At 39.6% G+C, this 17,000-nt stretch overlaps 1 protein-coding gene across 1 annotated transcript in view; it reads left to right on the top strand.

The window, feature by feature from the left end:
* NCEH1 (neutral cholesterol ester hydrolase 1) overlaps positions 1-16,752 on the top strand; it is a 67,682-nt gene extending 50,930 nt beyond the window's left edge. Inside the window, exons 4-5 of the mRNA XM_061168349.1 lie at positions 10,708-10,879; positions 12,790-16,752. Coding sequence (XP_061024332.1) covers positions 10,708-10,879; positions 12,790-13,407 — 790 coding nt within the window. The 3' untranslated portion in view covers positions 13,408-16,752. The remainder of the gene's footprint in view (positions 1-10,707; positions 10,880-12,789) is intronic.
* The last annotated feature ends 248 nt before the right edge of the window (positions 16,753-17,000 follow it).

Genomic DNA, 17,000 nt, shown 5'->3' with positions numbered 1-17,000 from the left:
GCCCCATTAAGACTTTACATAGGAGGCAACCTACTACATCGTTCTACTTCTCTATTGACGGTACCTGTCTTTTGAATAAGTGTCTCAGGTCTTTCACTGGCTCACAGGTATATTGTTCTTCTGCTGTGACCTGCAGGGTTTCTGCAAAACAGTCAGACCCAACTGAACGATTAAGCACACAAACACATAAATAATTTTTATATATATTTTAGAAAACATGAGTTTGCCTAACTAAAAAATTTATGACATTTTGATTCTACTTGTTTGACTTAGTATGAATAGAATGCTACGTTTCTTATTTTAAAAAAGTAGATATGCAACAAGCAACAGAGGTTTACTCTACAGCATGGGGAACTATAGTCAATACCTTGTAATAACCTATAATGGAAAATAATCTCAAAAAATAATTGAAAAAAAGAAAGCTAACACTGAAGGAAGCTAATGATGCCGAGTGACAGGTTTATGGCAACAATTGCCACTTTCCATGCCCTGACCTTGCTTACCTTCCCTCTGCCTCTCTCTGCCAGCTGAGCTCCCCTTCACAGCTTACCTCTTTTTTGCCCCTACTCTGGATCGGAAACCTAAGGGAATCCTTGCCTCTCCAGTCCCTTGGAAGGATTAGTGTCCAGAGTCATTGAAGCAGCTCTGACCCTGTGAACAAGAGTCTTGGAACCAGAGTGGTGCTGTGGCAGCCTCCTCAGCAAATTTGACACTAGACAGCCCTGGACAACTCCCAGGCCATCCTAGATAAATCATCAGGGCCTCCCAGATCACTCGAGGGCCCCTGGTGCAATTTTATATTGCAGGAAGCGTCAAGCATATCATATGGCCTGGGCAGCTGGTCAAAGGAAGACTGCAGCTGTTCAGGCAGATGAAACCCCGTTATAGATCAAGGCCCTGAAGCTCAGGGCCAGTGAACTGACTTCAGGGCCTCTTCAGTGGTTTCCTGTGTAGCTCCAGCTCCTCAAAGGCCTGAGGAAAGGACAGAAGGTGGTCTTGTTTCACTTGGCACCATGAGGATTCTCCACATGAGCCTAATCTTCTAAGTGTTCTTTAAGCCCTGGTGTATCATAAGACAAAGAAGGATAGAAAGGATGTTTTTAAGATTTTTTTAAAAGAAGTTAAATATAGAACAATAGAATGGGTCTGACTTGTTCAGCTGGGTCTGACTCTTTTACAGAAACCCTGCAGGTCACAGCAGAAGAACAATATACCTGTGAGCCAGTGAAAGACCCGAGACACTTATTCAAAAGACTAGAGATCTCGTCAAGAAAATCAGAGTTACCAAGGGAACATTTCATGCAAAGATGGGCACAATAAAGGACAGAAATGGTATGGACCTAACAGAAGCAAAAGATATTAAGACGAGGTGGCAAGAATACACAGAAGAACTATACAAAAAAGATCTTCACGACCCAGATAAACATGATGGTATGATCGCTCACCTAGAGCCAGATATCCTGGAATGCAAAGTCAAGTGGGCCTTAGGAAGCATCACTATGAACAAAGCTAGTGGAGGTGATGGAATTCCACTTGAGCTATTTCAAATCCTAAAAGATGATGCTGTGAAAGTGCTGCATTCAATATGCCAGCAAATTTGGAAAACTCAGCAGTAGCCACAGGACTGGAAAAGATCAGTTTTCATTCCAATCCCAAAGAATACTCAAACTACCACACAACTGCACTCATCTCACACACTAGTAAAGTAATGCTCAAAATTCTCCAAGCCAGGTTTCAGCAATACGTGAACCGTGAACTTCCAGATGTTCAAGTTGGATTTGGAAAGGGTAGAGGAACCAGAGATCAAATTGCCAACATCCACTGGATTATCAAAAAAAGCAAGAGAGTTCCAGAAAAACATCTATTTCTGCTTTACTGACTATGCCAAAGCCTTTGATTGTGTGGATCACAACAAACTGCAGAAAATTCTGAAAGAAGTGGGAATACCAGACCACCTGACCTGCCTCCTGAGAAATCTGTATGCAGGTCAGGAAGCAACAGTTAGAACTGGACGTGGAACAGACTGGTTCCAAATAGGAAAAGGAATACATCAAGGTTGTATATTGTCACCATGCTTATTTAACTTCTATGCAGAGTACATCATGAGAAATGCTAGGCTGGAAGAAGCACAAGCTGGAATCAAGATTGCTTGGAGAAATATCAATAACCTCAGATATGCAGATGACACCACCCTTATGGCAGAAAGTGAAGATGAACTAAAGAGTCTCTTGATGATAGTGAAAGAGGAGAGTGAAAAAGTTGGCTTAAAGCTCAACATTCAGAAAACAAAGATCATGGCATCCAGTCCCATCACTTCATGGCAAAGAGATGGAGAAACAGTGGAAACAGTGACAGATTTTATTTTGGGGGTTTCCAAAATCACTGCAGATGGTGACTGCAGCCATGAAATTAAAAGACGCTTACTCCTTGGAAGAAATGTTATGACCAACCTAGACAGCATATTAAAAAGCAGAGACATTACTTCGCCAACAAAGGTCCATCTAGTCAAGGCTATGGTTTTTCCAGTAGTCATATATGGATGTGAGAGTTGCACTGTAAAGAAAGCTGAGTAGCGAAGAATAGACGCTTTTGGACTGTAGTGTAGGAAAAGACTCTTGAGAGTCTCTTGGACTGCAAGGAGATACAACTAGTCCATCCTAAAGGAAATCAGTCTTGAGTATTCATTGGATGGACTGATGTTGAAGCTGAAACTCCAATACTTTGGCCACCGGATGCAAAGAGCTGTCTCATTTGAAAAGACTCGGATGCTGGGAAAGATTGAAGTCGGGCGGAGAAAGGGGTGACAGAGGATGAGATGGTTGGATGGCATCACTGACTCAAGGGGCATGAGTTTGAGTAAACTCCAGGAGTTGGTGATGGACAGGGAGGCCTGTCCTGCTGCAGTTCATGGGGTCACAAAGAGTCAGACATGACTGAGTGACTGAACTGAACTGAACTGAATGAATGAATACACTTTGAGATGGTTAGGGACTTCAGAGAGTTGTTACAAGAATCAGTTTGGACATCTGAGATGAAAGGACCTTGGATGCGCTAAGGCACTAGGCAAGTCTGGAGGCTCAGTGCCCTAGCCCATGGACAGAAAAGTCCAACTGTATTCATCAACAATTTTGGAAGTCACAGAACTTTTCTTTGCAGCAATAATGAGCTAAGGTGATTAGGATCCATCCAGGCCAGCCAACCCCTGAAGAGCCACATAACCTTTATGCTCTAGTTGAGGTATGGCCAACATCATATGACTGTGATGTTTCTCTTAGAAAGTATGTTCAGAGGTCTGACGTGGGACCATGTTTCTCCTCACTGTTCACCTCTTTCTTTCTTCCTTTATTCCATAAATATCTATTGACTTCCTGTAATGTGCCAGCTATTGTGTTAAATTCTAATGCATAATAGTGTGACTGAGATAAACATAATTTCTGCCCTCATAGCGTTTACAATCTAGATGGGAAGGCAAATCTTGAACAAATAATGTTAAACATGATAAGTGATTTGAAGTAGAAAGGGAAGTAGTGATGGAGGCATCTAATAGGTAAGGTGTTATCTAGTTCGAAGATTTGAATTGTACTCCTAAGGATGAGCAGAACCTAGTTAAAGGAGTGAATTGGTCATGGAAGTACAAAATGGGGAAATGAGAGGGATTGGGAGGAAAGGAGGAGGATGAGAACATTAAGGAAGTGAAATATGAGAGATGACTAATGGAGGGACTCATGCTTCTGGAGATAAGAAATATGGGTATATACCTGGGAGCCTTCAGAAGGATGGTGGACTCTGGGTTCTCCTGGAATTCCTTCTCCTAGCAGGGAGGCTGTCTGGACACAACTGCTCCTTATCCTTGATGCTAACAGAAGTGGGGTAGTGGTGTCATGGCTTTGTTTCAGTGTGGGGATGTCCTTCTGGAAGGTTCTATATAATCTGAGGAAGCTGATAGGCAAGGGTTGAGGATGAAATCACTTCACATGAAGCACACCCATGAGCTGGAACTCCTGAGTTAATGTCATTGGTATTGGCTCAAGATTCTGGGGACAGATCTAACAACTAAGGTAGATAAAGATCTTAAGGCATAAAAATAGGCCATGACTTCTATTCAGTAGCTTCAACAACACTATGCTATTTTTACACATAATTGCACAATAAGTATTTGTGAAGTAAATGAAAGAGTTCATCTTGTAATACCAAAAATACATGGTTGTATCCTCATGTACATAACCTGGGAGGGAAGTTTATGTTTATAAGCTTATTTTCATAAACTTCAGTGCAGTTTAACTATAACGTGATAACTTTTTACCTGTAGTTTATATAATGAAACAAAATACTAAAACCATAAAACACCAGGGAGAAGGAATATTTAATTTTTTTGAAAGATAAGATGCTAATGTGTAGCATGGGGAATATAGTCAGTAATGTTGTATTAACTATGTATGGTGACAAATGGTAACTAGACTTATTGTAGTCATCATGTCATAATATATATAAATGTCAAATCAGTATGTTGTACATACAATATAATATTAAGTGGTCATCGTACTTCAATTACAAAAAGATAAAATGTAAGATAATAACAAAGTATTATTATGCTGGATATTATTAAATTCTAGCTTTTTTGGTTGTGAAAAGTGGTTTCAAGTTGTGTTTTGCTTAAGTCTTTGCTACACTCAAACTTTCTATTTTGTGTTGATGGAGACCTTTTCCCCTCCACCAAATATCAGGTAGCAGTATGCACAGAGAACTTAAAACTTGCCAGAGCTGTAAAGAAGAACGTTGCTCAGGAGACAGGAAGGAAGCTGGAGTGTGTTTCTTGGTCTGCTGCTAACAGAGTTATAAGCAATGGGACTCATGACTCTGTCTTCCTCATCCATAAGATTAGATGAGTGCAAGCTGACAAAATCACAAAGCTTCTAGGAGGCACAGTGAGACGTCCATGTTGATAGTTGTTCAAGCAAGATACTCTGAAAGACACGACGTGACAGTCACCTCACTGTGACTTGCCCTCTGCTCCTTTTCCTGCTCTTCCTTCCTGTCCTGAGTGGAGAAATCCTCACATATCACCCCGACCCAGGCAGCCCCGGGAGGTGGGCAGACTGAATTCTTCAGGGTTCCCTCCAAGAAAGGGGAGATTTGGCCCAAAGTTTCCTTTCACTCGGTCCAGGCCACTGTATTAGCAAACCTAAAGGCCAGTGTTACAAACAGTTTAATGCTACAGAAAGATAATATTGTGGCTTCTTTTTAAAAAGTAGGTTGTTTTAGATCCTTAAGAATCATTTACTAATGAATGTCTCCTTTTTAGACATATTAAGGTAAAGTCTTCTTGACTCTGTTTTTGACTAAAAAAAAAATCCACTGGTTTCTCTCTTGTGGTTTAGGACTTTTAGAATTTGTGGGGAGGAGGGTGAAGCTGTACAGAAAGCCTGTGCTATCAACAAGCAGTGAGGTAGGGAAGCTTAGTTCCATCCACACCTGAGCCCAGAGCTCAGTTTAGCTTCTGAAATCACAGAGAAAGTAGGTCAGAGAGACTTTGTACCAAGCCTACTTGGGCTCCAGTGGCCCCTGAGGGACTGCTTGGCTCTTTAGCGCTCCTTGAAGTTAAAGGCAAGGTTTGTATCTGAATGGGGGAAGGGAGGCCTGGGGAGCTCCCAGTCTCAGGAAGCCTTAACTTGTAAACAGCATCAGGAATCACACTGTTTGAGTGGATCATAATTCTAGAATCAGTCATTCCTAGGATTTTGGTGATACATCCTGACATCTGTCAGTTCTTTTGAATGTACTTATTGTCCAATCAACCAAGTTTTTGTTAAGCTCAGCTCTCCCTTGCTGAATGACTGATAGTCAAAGCTATCTCTGAAGGCGATTTTGAGAGAAGAAACAGAAAGGAAAACCCTTCTTCAACCTTTATGCGCAAACATTATTGCACAAATGAAAAGAGAAACAATTATCTATTCACAGTGTTTCATAACTTTATTATAAATTTTGTTATATATTCTTCTAATGGAAAGGACTCTTTACCTATTAGAAGAATAAACAGATTCTTTCTCTGGAGTTGTCTTCCTCAAACAGCACAGTAAGAGTGTAATTGTTGATTTGTTTCAGATAACCCCTGCTGAACATACAGGTTCTTTAAGACTGAGCAAAATATTAACATTTTTTATGTTCTCAAGATGAATCTATTGAGCTCTTCTTGGGAGACAGTAAAAAGGGAGGAAAAAGTGGGGGCAGGGGGCAAAAAAGGAATGTGATTTTGTCTCCCTCTTGAATCAAATAGGAGTAGAATTTCATTCCAGAATATCGTGTACCTTTCACCCGCCTGGCACTACATGAATAGAACTGTGTCCTTGCCCACTGCAGAAGGCTGTCCTAGTGTTTCCAGGCCAGGTTATTTTGAGGAAGAATGTACTTATCACAGTCTCAAAACACTAGTGTCACTTAGGGTTTCCATTTCCAGAGTCATCCCCTGTCAACTCTGGACTCATGTATCTACCTTTGACTTAAGGAGGAGTTTGTCAGTCTTTCTGAGCATTGCTCCATCTCTCTGCTCACTAATAAAGTAGGTAATGAATTAACAGATTGTGGAAATGGCACAGCTTATGCCTGGACCACTTTAGTACATAATTATGACTTTCTGTTTATTCCTAGAAGCTGGCATGTCTGTTATGACTTATTGAGACTTTGAGGGCTCCAAAAAAACGAGAGCTGCATTTGGTCGGGCTCTTAGAAGTTTTCATGGAGGAAGCTGCATTTGAGATGAGACTTAAAGAATGGGAACATTTGATACGGAATTGCTGGGTGAAGGGCTAATGAGATGGAGAGAGGGATCAATGCTTTGGGAACAGGAACAGGAAGATGTGTTCAGAGGATACTGATGGTATGGCTGGATTCAGTGATATTTCGGAACCCTGGCATCACTTGGAGGACTTTTTCTTCAAATACAGATATGCTGGGCCCCACCTCAGATCAAATAAATGGGAATGTTTTGTAGAGGAGCTCAAACCTCAGTGTTTTGTTTTTTATAAATCTCCCAAGATTACCCTAAGGTGCATACAGAGCTGAGAAACTTTGAGCTATGCAGGGCCTACAGACAGCCCTTGAAGACGTGCCTGAAGAGTAGGTGATTAAGGAACAATTTCTTTTTTTTAATGTCTTTTAAGGTATATGGCTTAATATTTTCCATACTATAGTAGTGCTACTATAATGACAGATTTTACATATAAAAGGCATAAACTAAATATATAAAAGGTATAAACAAAATTAAAATTTTGTTTGGGATGAATAAAAATATCATTATTAAATTATTAAATTTATCTAAAGATTTATCATGTACAGATAATTAAAGATGTACCATGTGCCAGACGCTGTCTCAGGTGATTTGTTTTGAGAATATTGCAAAAACATTGAAATCATGAGAGAAGTTCTGGGATGTGAGAAATCTACAGTTTTGAGAATTTACTGCTTTGACGAAGTAGTAAGAACGCACATGTACATTTGAAGTCTGCGGGTTTTGAAGAATGAGAATATTTTAAAAGGATGAGGCATGTGGGGTATAAATTTGGATTGTAGCTTTGCCACTTATTAGCTATTGTAGGCTGGTTATGCATCCCCTTTGAGCTGTATGATCACACTCTTAAACCCACAGATTTGCTCTGAGATTTGAGCGAAACCTCTGTAGCGCACCTGGTGAGGTGCCTCACCTAGCAGGAAAAAGTTAATTTTTATAGAGTGTACATATTCATTAAATTGAGTAAACCTCATTCTCGAGTTTACACCAAACTTTATTATTTTGGTAGGAGGCACGTGTTTTATTAGATAGGCAGAAGCTAAACACTGCAGAGTCATCTATCCTTCACTGAGTTAGGCAAATTGAGACTGTATTTACCACAAATTCATCAGGTGCTTTAACTCAATACAACTGGGGAGGGAAAAGGCAGAATCCTCTTTGAGTACTTTGCAGGGACACAGCCTTGAACAAAAGCAGCAGGTACATGTATCTATGCATGCTTTCTTTGACTATACCACTCATAAATTTCCTCCTGACTCTCAGTTTTCTGTGTCTGTAATGCTATTACAGAATTATTGTGATGCTTCTCAGGTCAATCCTGAGCTCCTTTGAAGGTTCGTCTTACACTAGGTGACCTCAGAAATATCTAGTTTGACTGCATTCTTCAGTCTGTGAAAATAGTATCCTTTCTTAGTGACTAAAACTAGAGCATGTTTCCAGAATGAACAAAGACAAGGGGAGGAGCAGTTTAGGAGACTGACCTTCAGGGGAACCAAGAGGACTAGGTTGTTTACTCTGTTACTTGAGCCAGTTATTAATCAACTCTGGAGGAGGAAATGGCAACCCCCTCAAGTATTACCTAGAGAATCCCTAGAGGAGCCTGGCAGGCTACATTCTATGGAGTCGCAAAGAGTTAGACATGACTGAAGCAACTTATCACCATTAATCAACTCATAAGATTTGAGGCAATAGACTGTTTTTTAGATTATCAGTTCCTGTTGGTTCAAAAGTCACTAATATCTTTTGTGAAACAACATCTGAACATTTGATTCACATGTATGTTCAGAACATAGCACAACATGTTCTCACCCCCTGGGCCACCAGCAAGACAGCCTCTCATGCTGTCTGGCACCTTTCTGAGACAAAACAGCCTTTATTTTCTCACCTTGAGTCATAAAGTGCATTTATTCTTATTTCATTGAAAGAATTAAGAATTCAGCTTGGTAATGAAATTAAAAAATTGAAACCTCATCCCAGAACTGATGGTAAACAGAATCATATAAGATGACTCCACCTATTGGACAAAGTGGTGTACTCCTACTCCTATCACCCATTATTAATAAATGAACCAAAGATGTGGGAGCTTCACTAAGGCGCTGTGAAAATCAACTGGAGGAAAATAATTTCAGATGATTACTTGATCATCACAGATGGAAAAGTAGAAAAGAAATTAGATAACTTATTTTATCTGTTACAGGGCAACCACTAAGGGAATTTCTTATTGCATTTTATGTTTTAAAAAATGTAGTAATTCCTGAAAGACCAAGATATACATTCACTGTTTATCAGAGTATTTCACAAATATTTGTTGATCTGATTGTGTCTGCACAGAATGTCAAGATTTTTTTGGTGGCTGCACTGTGTAGCTTTTGGGATCTTAGTTCCCTGACCAAGGATTGAACCTGTGCCCCCTGAAATGGAAGCATGGCATCCTAACCAACAGAGTCCCAGGGAACTCCCAGAATGTCAAGATATTTAATTAACTATATATCTGGAATTTAGATGGGGGAAATGAATGGCCTATGTAGAGTAGTATAGAAAAAACTAATTTCTGAAAATAAATATGCTAATTATAAATTTGAAATCAAAGGACTTGAGTATTAACTATTATTAGATTTTAATTAAGTAATTGGTTTCTATCCTACCTTATTTTGATTGGTGTTTGATTTATTTTACAAGTTAAATAGCTTTCTATGCCTCAGTTTCTTCATTTGCAAAATGAAGATATGTTAATACTCAAAAAAGGTTTACTAGATGGATGATTGTGTGCTCAGCACATTGATAAATATACACTGGAAACACACAGATCCTGATATCAGAGAACACACTCTTAAGAGGAAATACAGAAAGAAGTCATGCTAATATGAGGCAATATAAACAGCAATATACCCCAACACAGAGAATTATCAAGGAATGGTTGCCAGCTCAGCCCCAGAAGCAAGTGGAGTTAAACTCAAGGAAGGCTTCTTGGAGGAAGCAAACTCTCAAGTATAACTTAAAGGATGACTGAGAAATAATAAACAAGGAAAGGAGGGTGGAGACATTGGGATGCTCCAAGCTGAGACTACTAATGGATTCATAAGATGACATTACAAGAGGGGCATTTGACAAAACCAAGTTTCTTGGGGCTCTTAGGGAATATCAGTCTTAACTAAGTGTACAGAGCAGAATCCCAAAGAGACTCTCATCTTGAAAAGTAAGGTGGTAGAAGAAGCCTCAGAAGTGTCCCAGAGGGCCTGCCATGGGCCTTCTGGAAACTTGGTTCCCCTTTTACTGGTTGACAGCTGAAATCTTAGTTTCAACCTTCCAAAGAGCAAACACATTGCTTGGGCTTAATGTCAGGAAGGCCTGACCGCTTTACTGGAGTATGATTTTATTTATCAAGTAAGTCATGAAAAATACCATGTGGGCTCAATAAACATGAGACCAATGAAGTGGTTAGTGCTGCCAAGTCACCTTCTAACCCAAAAGTGTTGTGAATGGAACACTGATTTCCAGAAATAGTATTCCAAAATCTGCTGTGGTTCTCTCTGTATTTTAGTAATCAACATCTGCCTTTTACTTCAAATTTTTGTTATCTTCCTTGGTGATAGCTGTAGATTTTTGTTTTGCTTGTTTGGTTTGGTGACTGATAGAAAAAAATTACTATTACAAAATCATTGCATTTTTGGTAGACTGTTTATTTTGTATTGGGGTTCAGCTGATTAACAATGTTGTGATGTTTTCAGGGGAACAGCGAAGGAACTCAGCCATACATATATGACAAAATCATTATATTTTTTTAAACTACGCGTTTGAATTGTATGAAAATGGTTTATTTTTATATTTATTATAATTCCTTACCTGTTTGTTCATGGTTTCAAAAGAACCAGTTTCCCTTTAACCTTTAAAAGACCTGTAAAGACTTTGTGTTTTCTTCACAGATACAGGCTAGTTCCAAAGGTTTATTTTCCTGAGCAAATTCACGATGTTGTACGTGCCACGAAGTACTTCCTGCAGCCAGAAGTCTTACACAAGTATTCAGTTGACCCAGGCAGAGTCGGCATTTCTGGTGACAGTGCTGGTGGGAATTTGGCAGCTGCCCTGGGCCAACAGGTAACAGAGATCCCTGAGGGGCTGGTGAAAGGAGGGTGCATGTTAATGTTCAGCAGACAGCACGTGTCCACCGGGCATGGCGAAGGCCTCGCCGGGTAGGCTGGTTACTCAGGGGCCAGGTTACTGAGATGACTGCACTGGAAAGTTCTCAGAGATCTTTCTGAAGTAGGAAAATGGGTCATTGAAAGAAGTGTCATCTTCGAGTCCTTGGAGAGGCCCTGATTACAATTAATGAGAGAGGAGAGCTAGCATTTTAGCATCCGACCCTTGCCCCTCAGGGATATGCATGGAAATGAAGTATTCTCTGCTCTTTTTCCATGTTGGACTTGAAAAACAGTATTTTTGCTTATGTTTCAATTGCTAAGATTATTTCCTTAAACTTAGAGCCAAATTTAAAAATTTTAAAGTGTTTGTTAATATAAAAGAAAAAGTTAAATGTTAACTTTTAAGTTAAGTGGTTCAGCCACTTTGAATGTTAAAATATATGTTAATCTGAGTTTTACTTCAGGGACTTCCCTGGTGGCTCAGATGGTAAAGTGTTTACCTACAATGCAGGAGATCTGGATTCAATCCCTGAGTTGGGCAGATCTCCTGGAAAAGGAAATGACAACCCACTCCAGTGTTCTTGCCTGGAAAATCCCATGGACGGGGGAGCCTGGTAGGCTACAGTCCATGGGGTCGTAAAGAGTCGGACACGACTGAGCGACTTCACTCACTCACTGAGTTTTACTTGGTTAAATTTTGTCTAGCTCTAATGGCATCCCAAAGTTTGGGCAGCTGTGTACATTTTTTCCCCCTCTTATGGATTAAATAAGAATAGCATTTCTATCTTCTTACCTCCAGATTTCTTTTGGCATTCTCAAATAGCATCTGCCTTTTCATTTGTGGTATGTCCTGACTTCTTCTCTTTTGCTGTAATTAAAGAACTTAGTTCTCCGCTTGGCACTGGTGGGTTTGCTATCCACATGTCCTGGTGCACTGGGGAGAGAATCATGGGCTTTAAAACCAGACAGAACTGGGTGGAATCCAGGCCCCCTTAGGGGAGCTGTGCGGCTTTGGGCAAGTCTCAGGAAAATGAGGATCGTGCCATCTGAATGAAGGGCTGTTGCCAGGACTTAGTGAGATGATATATGTACAGTTCTTGGCATGTATTAAAAACTGCTTTTACAGAGCAATTACATCTTCCCTCAGGATAGGGTTCTAAAGTCTGTTGTGAAACAAAATTGTTTGGCTGAAGTTATCTTGAAGATTGTTGAGTAGCCTGTGAAACACAGTGACCTAGAGCTGCCTTTTAGGTGTTATGTAAAAAATATATCATTTTAGACACTAGAATTACAAAATGAGGCAATCTATTTGCATTTCGGGGAGACCTGGGGGAATGGAGTTCTGCAGTGGTAGGGGTTCAGTCACATTCCCATCTCAGTTGCACTCTCAGACACACACTCATGAAGTACAATGGAAGGTGCACTGCCAGCATGATTGAAATCCCCTCCCTCTCACCAACTGTGAGGACTCTAGGCTCATCAGAGGAGAGACCCTGAGGTCCTATTAAAGGACTTTGGAGTCCCATCATCTGTTCATTTAGCTTTTCATACCCATGTCCTCTGGAAGAGTCAGACTAGTTCTTTCTCCCCAGTAAGGCCCTGCCTTTTGGGGCCTTTCTTGGGAATACAAAACTATCCATCCATAACACCCAGCATGATGAGTATTATGCCAAAGGATAGATACAAAGAGTGTTGATGGGCGTTTAAAGACCTAAGAGATCACATACTTTCGAAGTGTTCACTCAAAACTATGAGTTGCAAACATCACACCTTTCTTAGTAAATATCCAACAGCTTGAATGGTGGTGGTGATGGTGGTGGCCATTCAAAGTGAGATGAAATAATGTGTTTGCTTTTTCTTCTCCAGTTTAATCAAGATACCAACCTAAAAAACAAGCTCAAAGTGCAAGCTTTAATTTATCCAGTTCTTCAAGCTTTAGATTTTAATACACCCTCTTATCAGCAAAATATGAACACCCCCATTCTGCCCCGGTATGTCATGGTGAAGTACTGGGTGGACTACTTCAATGGCAATTATGACTTTGTCCAGGCAATGATAGTCAACAATCACACGTCACTGGATGTGGATGAGGCTTCTTCCCTCAGGGCCCGTCTAAACTGGACATCCCTTTTGCCCACTTCCATCACAAAGAACTATAAGCCTGTCATGCAGACCACTGGCAACTCCAGGATTGTCCAGGAGATCCCTCAGCTGCTGGATGCCCGCTCGGCCCCACTCATCGCAGACCAGGAGGTCCTGCAGCACCTCCCAAAGACCTATATTCTGACCTGTGAGCACGATGTCCTAAGAGATGACGGAATCATGTATGCAAAGCGTTTGGAGAGTGCGGGTGTGGAGGTGACCCTGGATCACTTTGAGGATGGCTTCCACGGGTGCATGATTTTCACCAGCTGGCCGACCAACTTCTCAGTGGGAATTCGGACTAGAAATAGTTACATCAAGTGGCTGGATCAAAACCTGTGAAGGAGTGAGATTTCTGAAAAGCTCGAGCCCCTCCTGACCTCCTGCACCTGCTTTGGAAAGACATTGACTCTTTAGTCGACTAATTTCTTCTCATTACTTATGAATTATGGAATCTCTATTCCCTGCAGACTTCATGTTAATTTAATTTTAAGAAATGCTTTTGAGTAACTTAAGTGCAAAAACATCTGAATCTGATTCTCTAAGTGGGCCAGTCTCTCTGTTCATGTTTTAATCAAATTACTACTAATGCCCACAGCTATAGACAGCAGGGTTAGGAGCTGGAATTAGGCTTGGGTATTGCCTCCATCAGGTTCTTTTTAGAAGAAATTCTACCCACTGTGGATGACCTTCAATGAGTAAAGAAAATGTGGGCTCTTCTTCAGCTTTCTAGAGTTTACTTTGAGTTTAGAGCAGTGTTAAATATGGGTACTTCAAGTTCAGTGCTGGGTACCAAATGCCCTCTGTTCTTTTTGGATGGGTGGCTTTGTTTCCTATGGGAATTTTGGCAAAGCTGTTCTAGCAAGGACAAGTTTCTCAAATGACTTTCTTCCTTTACAGTGTTAATTTATATGATAGCTATCTATAAGTCCAGTTGGATTATGATAATACTTGAAAGTTACTTTCTACCACTATTATTAGAAAATATGAGGTTGCATGCACTGGATATCTGCACACCATTGTTTTTTGGTTATGCCATCTCCCTGGGGGAGATCTTCTGGGAGCAAATTTATTTAGATTTAGAATAAATGTTCCTTTACAAAACAAGTAAAATAGACAAGTGAACCAACCCAATGTTTTCATAATGGCTACATCTGCTACATCTGACATAAGTTACTAAGAATAGTGTGTATATATATGGCATAGTCAGAGAAGAAGATACATTTAATATTAAAATTAGGAAAAATGCCTTTAGAGGGTCTAGTTTATTCTGGAAAACTCAACCTTTTCACTTGCGTAGTTTTAAAATGGGGCTATTTTGGTATATATAATGTATCATTTATTTTTTTAAGTTATTTAATGTTAATATATATAGCTAGACAAGATTTTTCAGGATAAAGTCAGTAAAGAATATTAAAGATAATGATGTTTTTTAAAAAATAACTACCTTAAGGTTTAAAAAAGTGACTTTAAAATTATATCCACAAATAATTTTATGGAAAGAGGTAAAATAGCTATTAATATTATTATATATTGAATATAAGGCCTAAATATTTTGATGTTTATATGCATAACAAATTAAAATAATTAGACACTATGATTACACCTAGTAAAGTCACCTAAGTTCATAGTTCAGTAACTTAGATGAGATATACACTGGTCATTTCTACTCTCTGTGGTTGGAGGAGCTACTTCATACTCTTGTGGTGATATCCTTCATTATCACCTTCCAGCTAGGTCTGAAGTTACAACAGACCAAGTTTCATTTCATGTGAAGCCTTCACTGCCAGTGGGACATCTTTGGCACAGAAAGAAGCTCCAGTTCTGATTCAACTTGACTATGTTTTTGCTCCTTCCTGCCACTCTTCCTACTGCTCCAATCTGTGCTTCTTTCAGGCACTGCAGAAAGCAGACATACAGCCAAGCCTTGATATAGTAAATTCACCAGTGGAAAGAAAGTAGAACCTTTTTACTCATTTGGAAGATAGGTATTTCCTACTTATGAGGATGAAATAACAAATGAGACTCTGCATATTTATTGTTCATTTATTATTTAAGTTACGAGCATTTTATGTATGGAAGTAAATGCAACAGTGAGTATATGTGTGTGTGCCTATGTGTGTATAAAAATAATCATACAGATTAACCTGCTAATGGACTCAAGCAAGTCACTTACCGTCTCTGGGCCTTTTATGCCTGTCCTCTAAAATCAGAGAATTGAACTTTATAAGGTATCTTCCAATTATACATTCCAACCATTTTGTCAGACTGGCAAATTGTATTGGCTTTTTCTTCAACAGTGTTTTGTTTTGTAGGTCATTATTCCATATACACAGACATATGCAGGATCAATTTTTTTTTCCATGAAAAACTTGGACTTTAGTTCTTATTCTATGATAGCTAACCTCCTCATTTAATACTATTCTTTTTTACATCATTTGAAGGAACCAATGTTTGGATCTTATTTTGAGGTTATCCATTTATAGGGAAACAAAGAAAATATAATTCATGCACAAAATTCCTTAAAATGGCATTTCCCCCCAAAGTTGTGACCCAAATTTTATAGTAACTATAGACAATAAATCTAGTCCTTCTAGATCTCTGAAGAACTCTCTCAGAGAGTTTCACTCTCAGAGAGAGTGAAAGAAAAAGGGGGTCAAGCACTGTTTCTGATGAAGCATCTCGAGTTTCATTAAAGCTTATATTAGGAATTCCATGGCGGTCCAATGGTTAAAATTTGGCCTTTTCACTGCCATGGCCTGGGTTTGATCTCTGGTTGGGGAACTAAGATCCTGCAAGCCATGTGGCGAGGTCAAAAATAAATAAAGCCTTTTTTGTATGTGATAATGTATCACACCTTGCTTGAAGGTCTTCCTTGAAATTTTCCTTGGAATAATAATTGGGAATCATGATACACAAGAACCACTAGATGCAAGAGAGGCTTATTGTTGTTTAGTCGCTAAGTCATGTCCAACTCTTGTTGTGACCCCATGGAGTGTAGCCCACCAGGCTCCTCTGTCCATGGGATTTCCCAGTCAACAATACTGGAGTGGGTAACCGTTTCCTCCAGGGGATCTTCCTGACCCAGGGATTGAACCCACATCTCCTGCACTGACAGGGGGATTCTTTACTACTGAGCCACCAGAGAAGCCCACAAGAGAGGCTAAACCCACCAAAATCTGAGTGCTGAGAATTCCTTTGGGAAACACATAGAGTTTATGTTGAAGCTTTTTCGGTTTGAAATGAGTTTATTTTAGGTTTTGTTCTCATAAAAAAAAAGTTCATGCTCCGCAAATTGATTTTTTTAAGTGTTATGGCTTTGTTTTCCCATTTTAAGAAAAGAAGTGGACAGTCTTTTTATAATGTTGTTTGTGCAATGTGGACATAAATATATGATGAAAAAATCTTAAAGTGCTACAAAACAGTGAAGTATAAGTTAGTTAATCTTTTATCATTGATTTGTGAAGAAGTTAAAGACTTGTATAATTATATTTGGGAATATAATATTTTGTGCATGATCTTTTAACCTTTAACTTTTTGCTTATTTCTCACTGCAAAGGGGAAGGCAGATTTTATGAAGGATTTTGGTAGCCAATCTATTTTGTAAGACAAAAATCCACTGTGGAGGTAGGAAAGTATAAATCTGTTTTGATTCATGTTTGTAAATAAACTGTCTCTGTCTGGGAATGTGCCTCTTTCACTTCCCCTCATTCATTTTCTGCTTTTCCCATCTCCCTTTCTCTCCATATTCCAGGTCCCCTGGCCACAATGCTGCACAAATCTTTGCCCCCTGGACTCCAGCTCCCTTTCAATTACTGAGAAGGGCTCAGTGGCCTCCTTCATGGCATTCATTTCATGTCTGGATACAGTATGTGCTGCTCATACTGGAAACCTGCCTTGAACTGACTAGAATATTCATAAAAACTAGGCAGACC

This window comes from Dama dama, chromosome 19, assembly GCF_033118175.1.
Source record: "Dama dama isolate Ldn47 chromosome 19, ASM3311817v1, whole genome shotgun sequence".
Classification (NCBI taxonomy): domain Eukaryota; kingdom Metazoa; phylum Chordata; class Mammalia; order Artiodactyla; family Cervidae; genus Dama; species Dama dama.
Note: the sequence above shows the minus strand (reverse complement) of the source record. Positions and strands in the feature narration are given on the sequence as shown.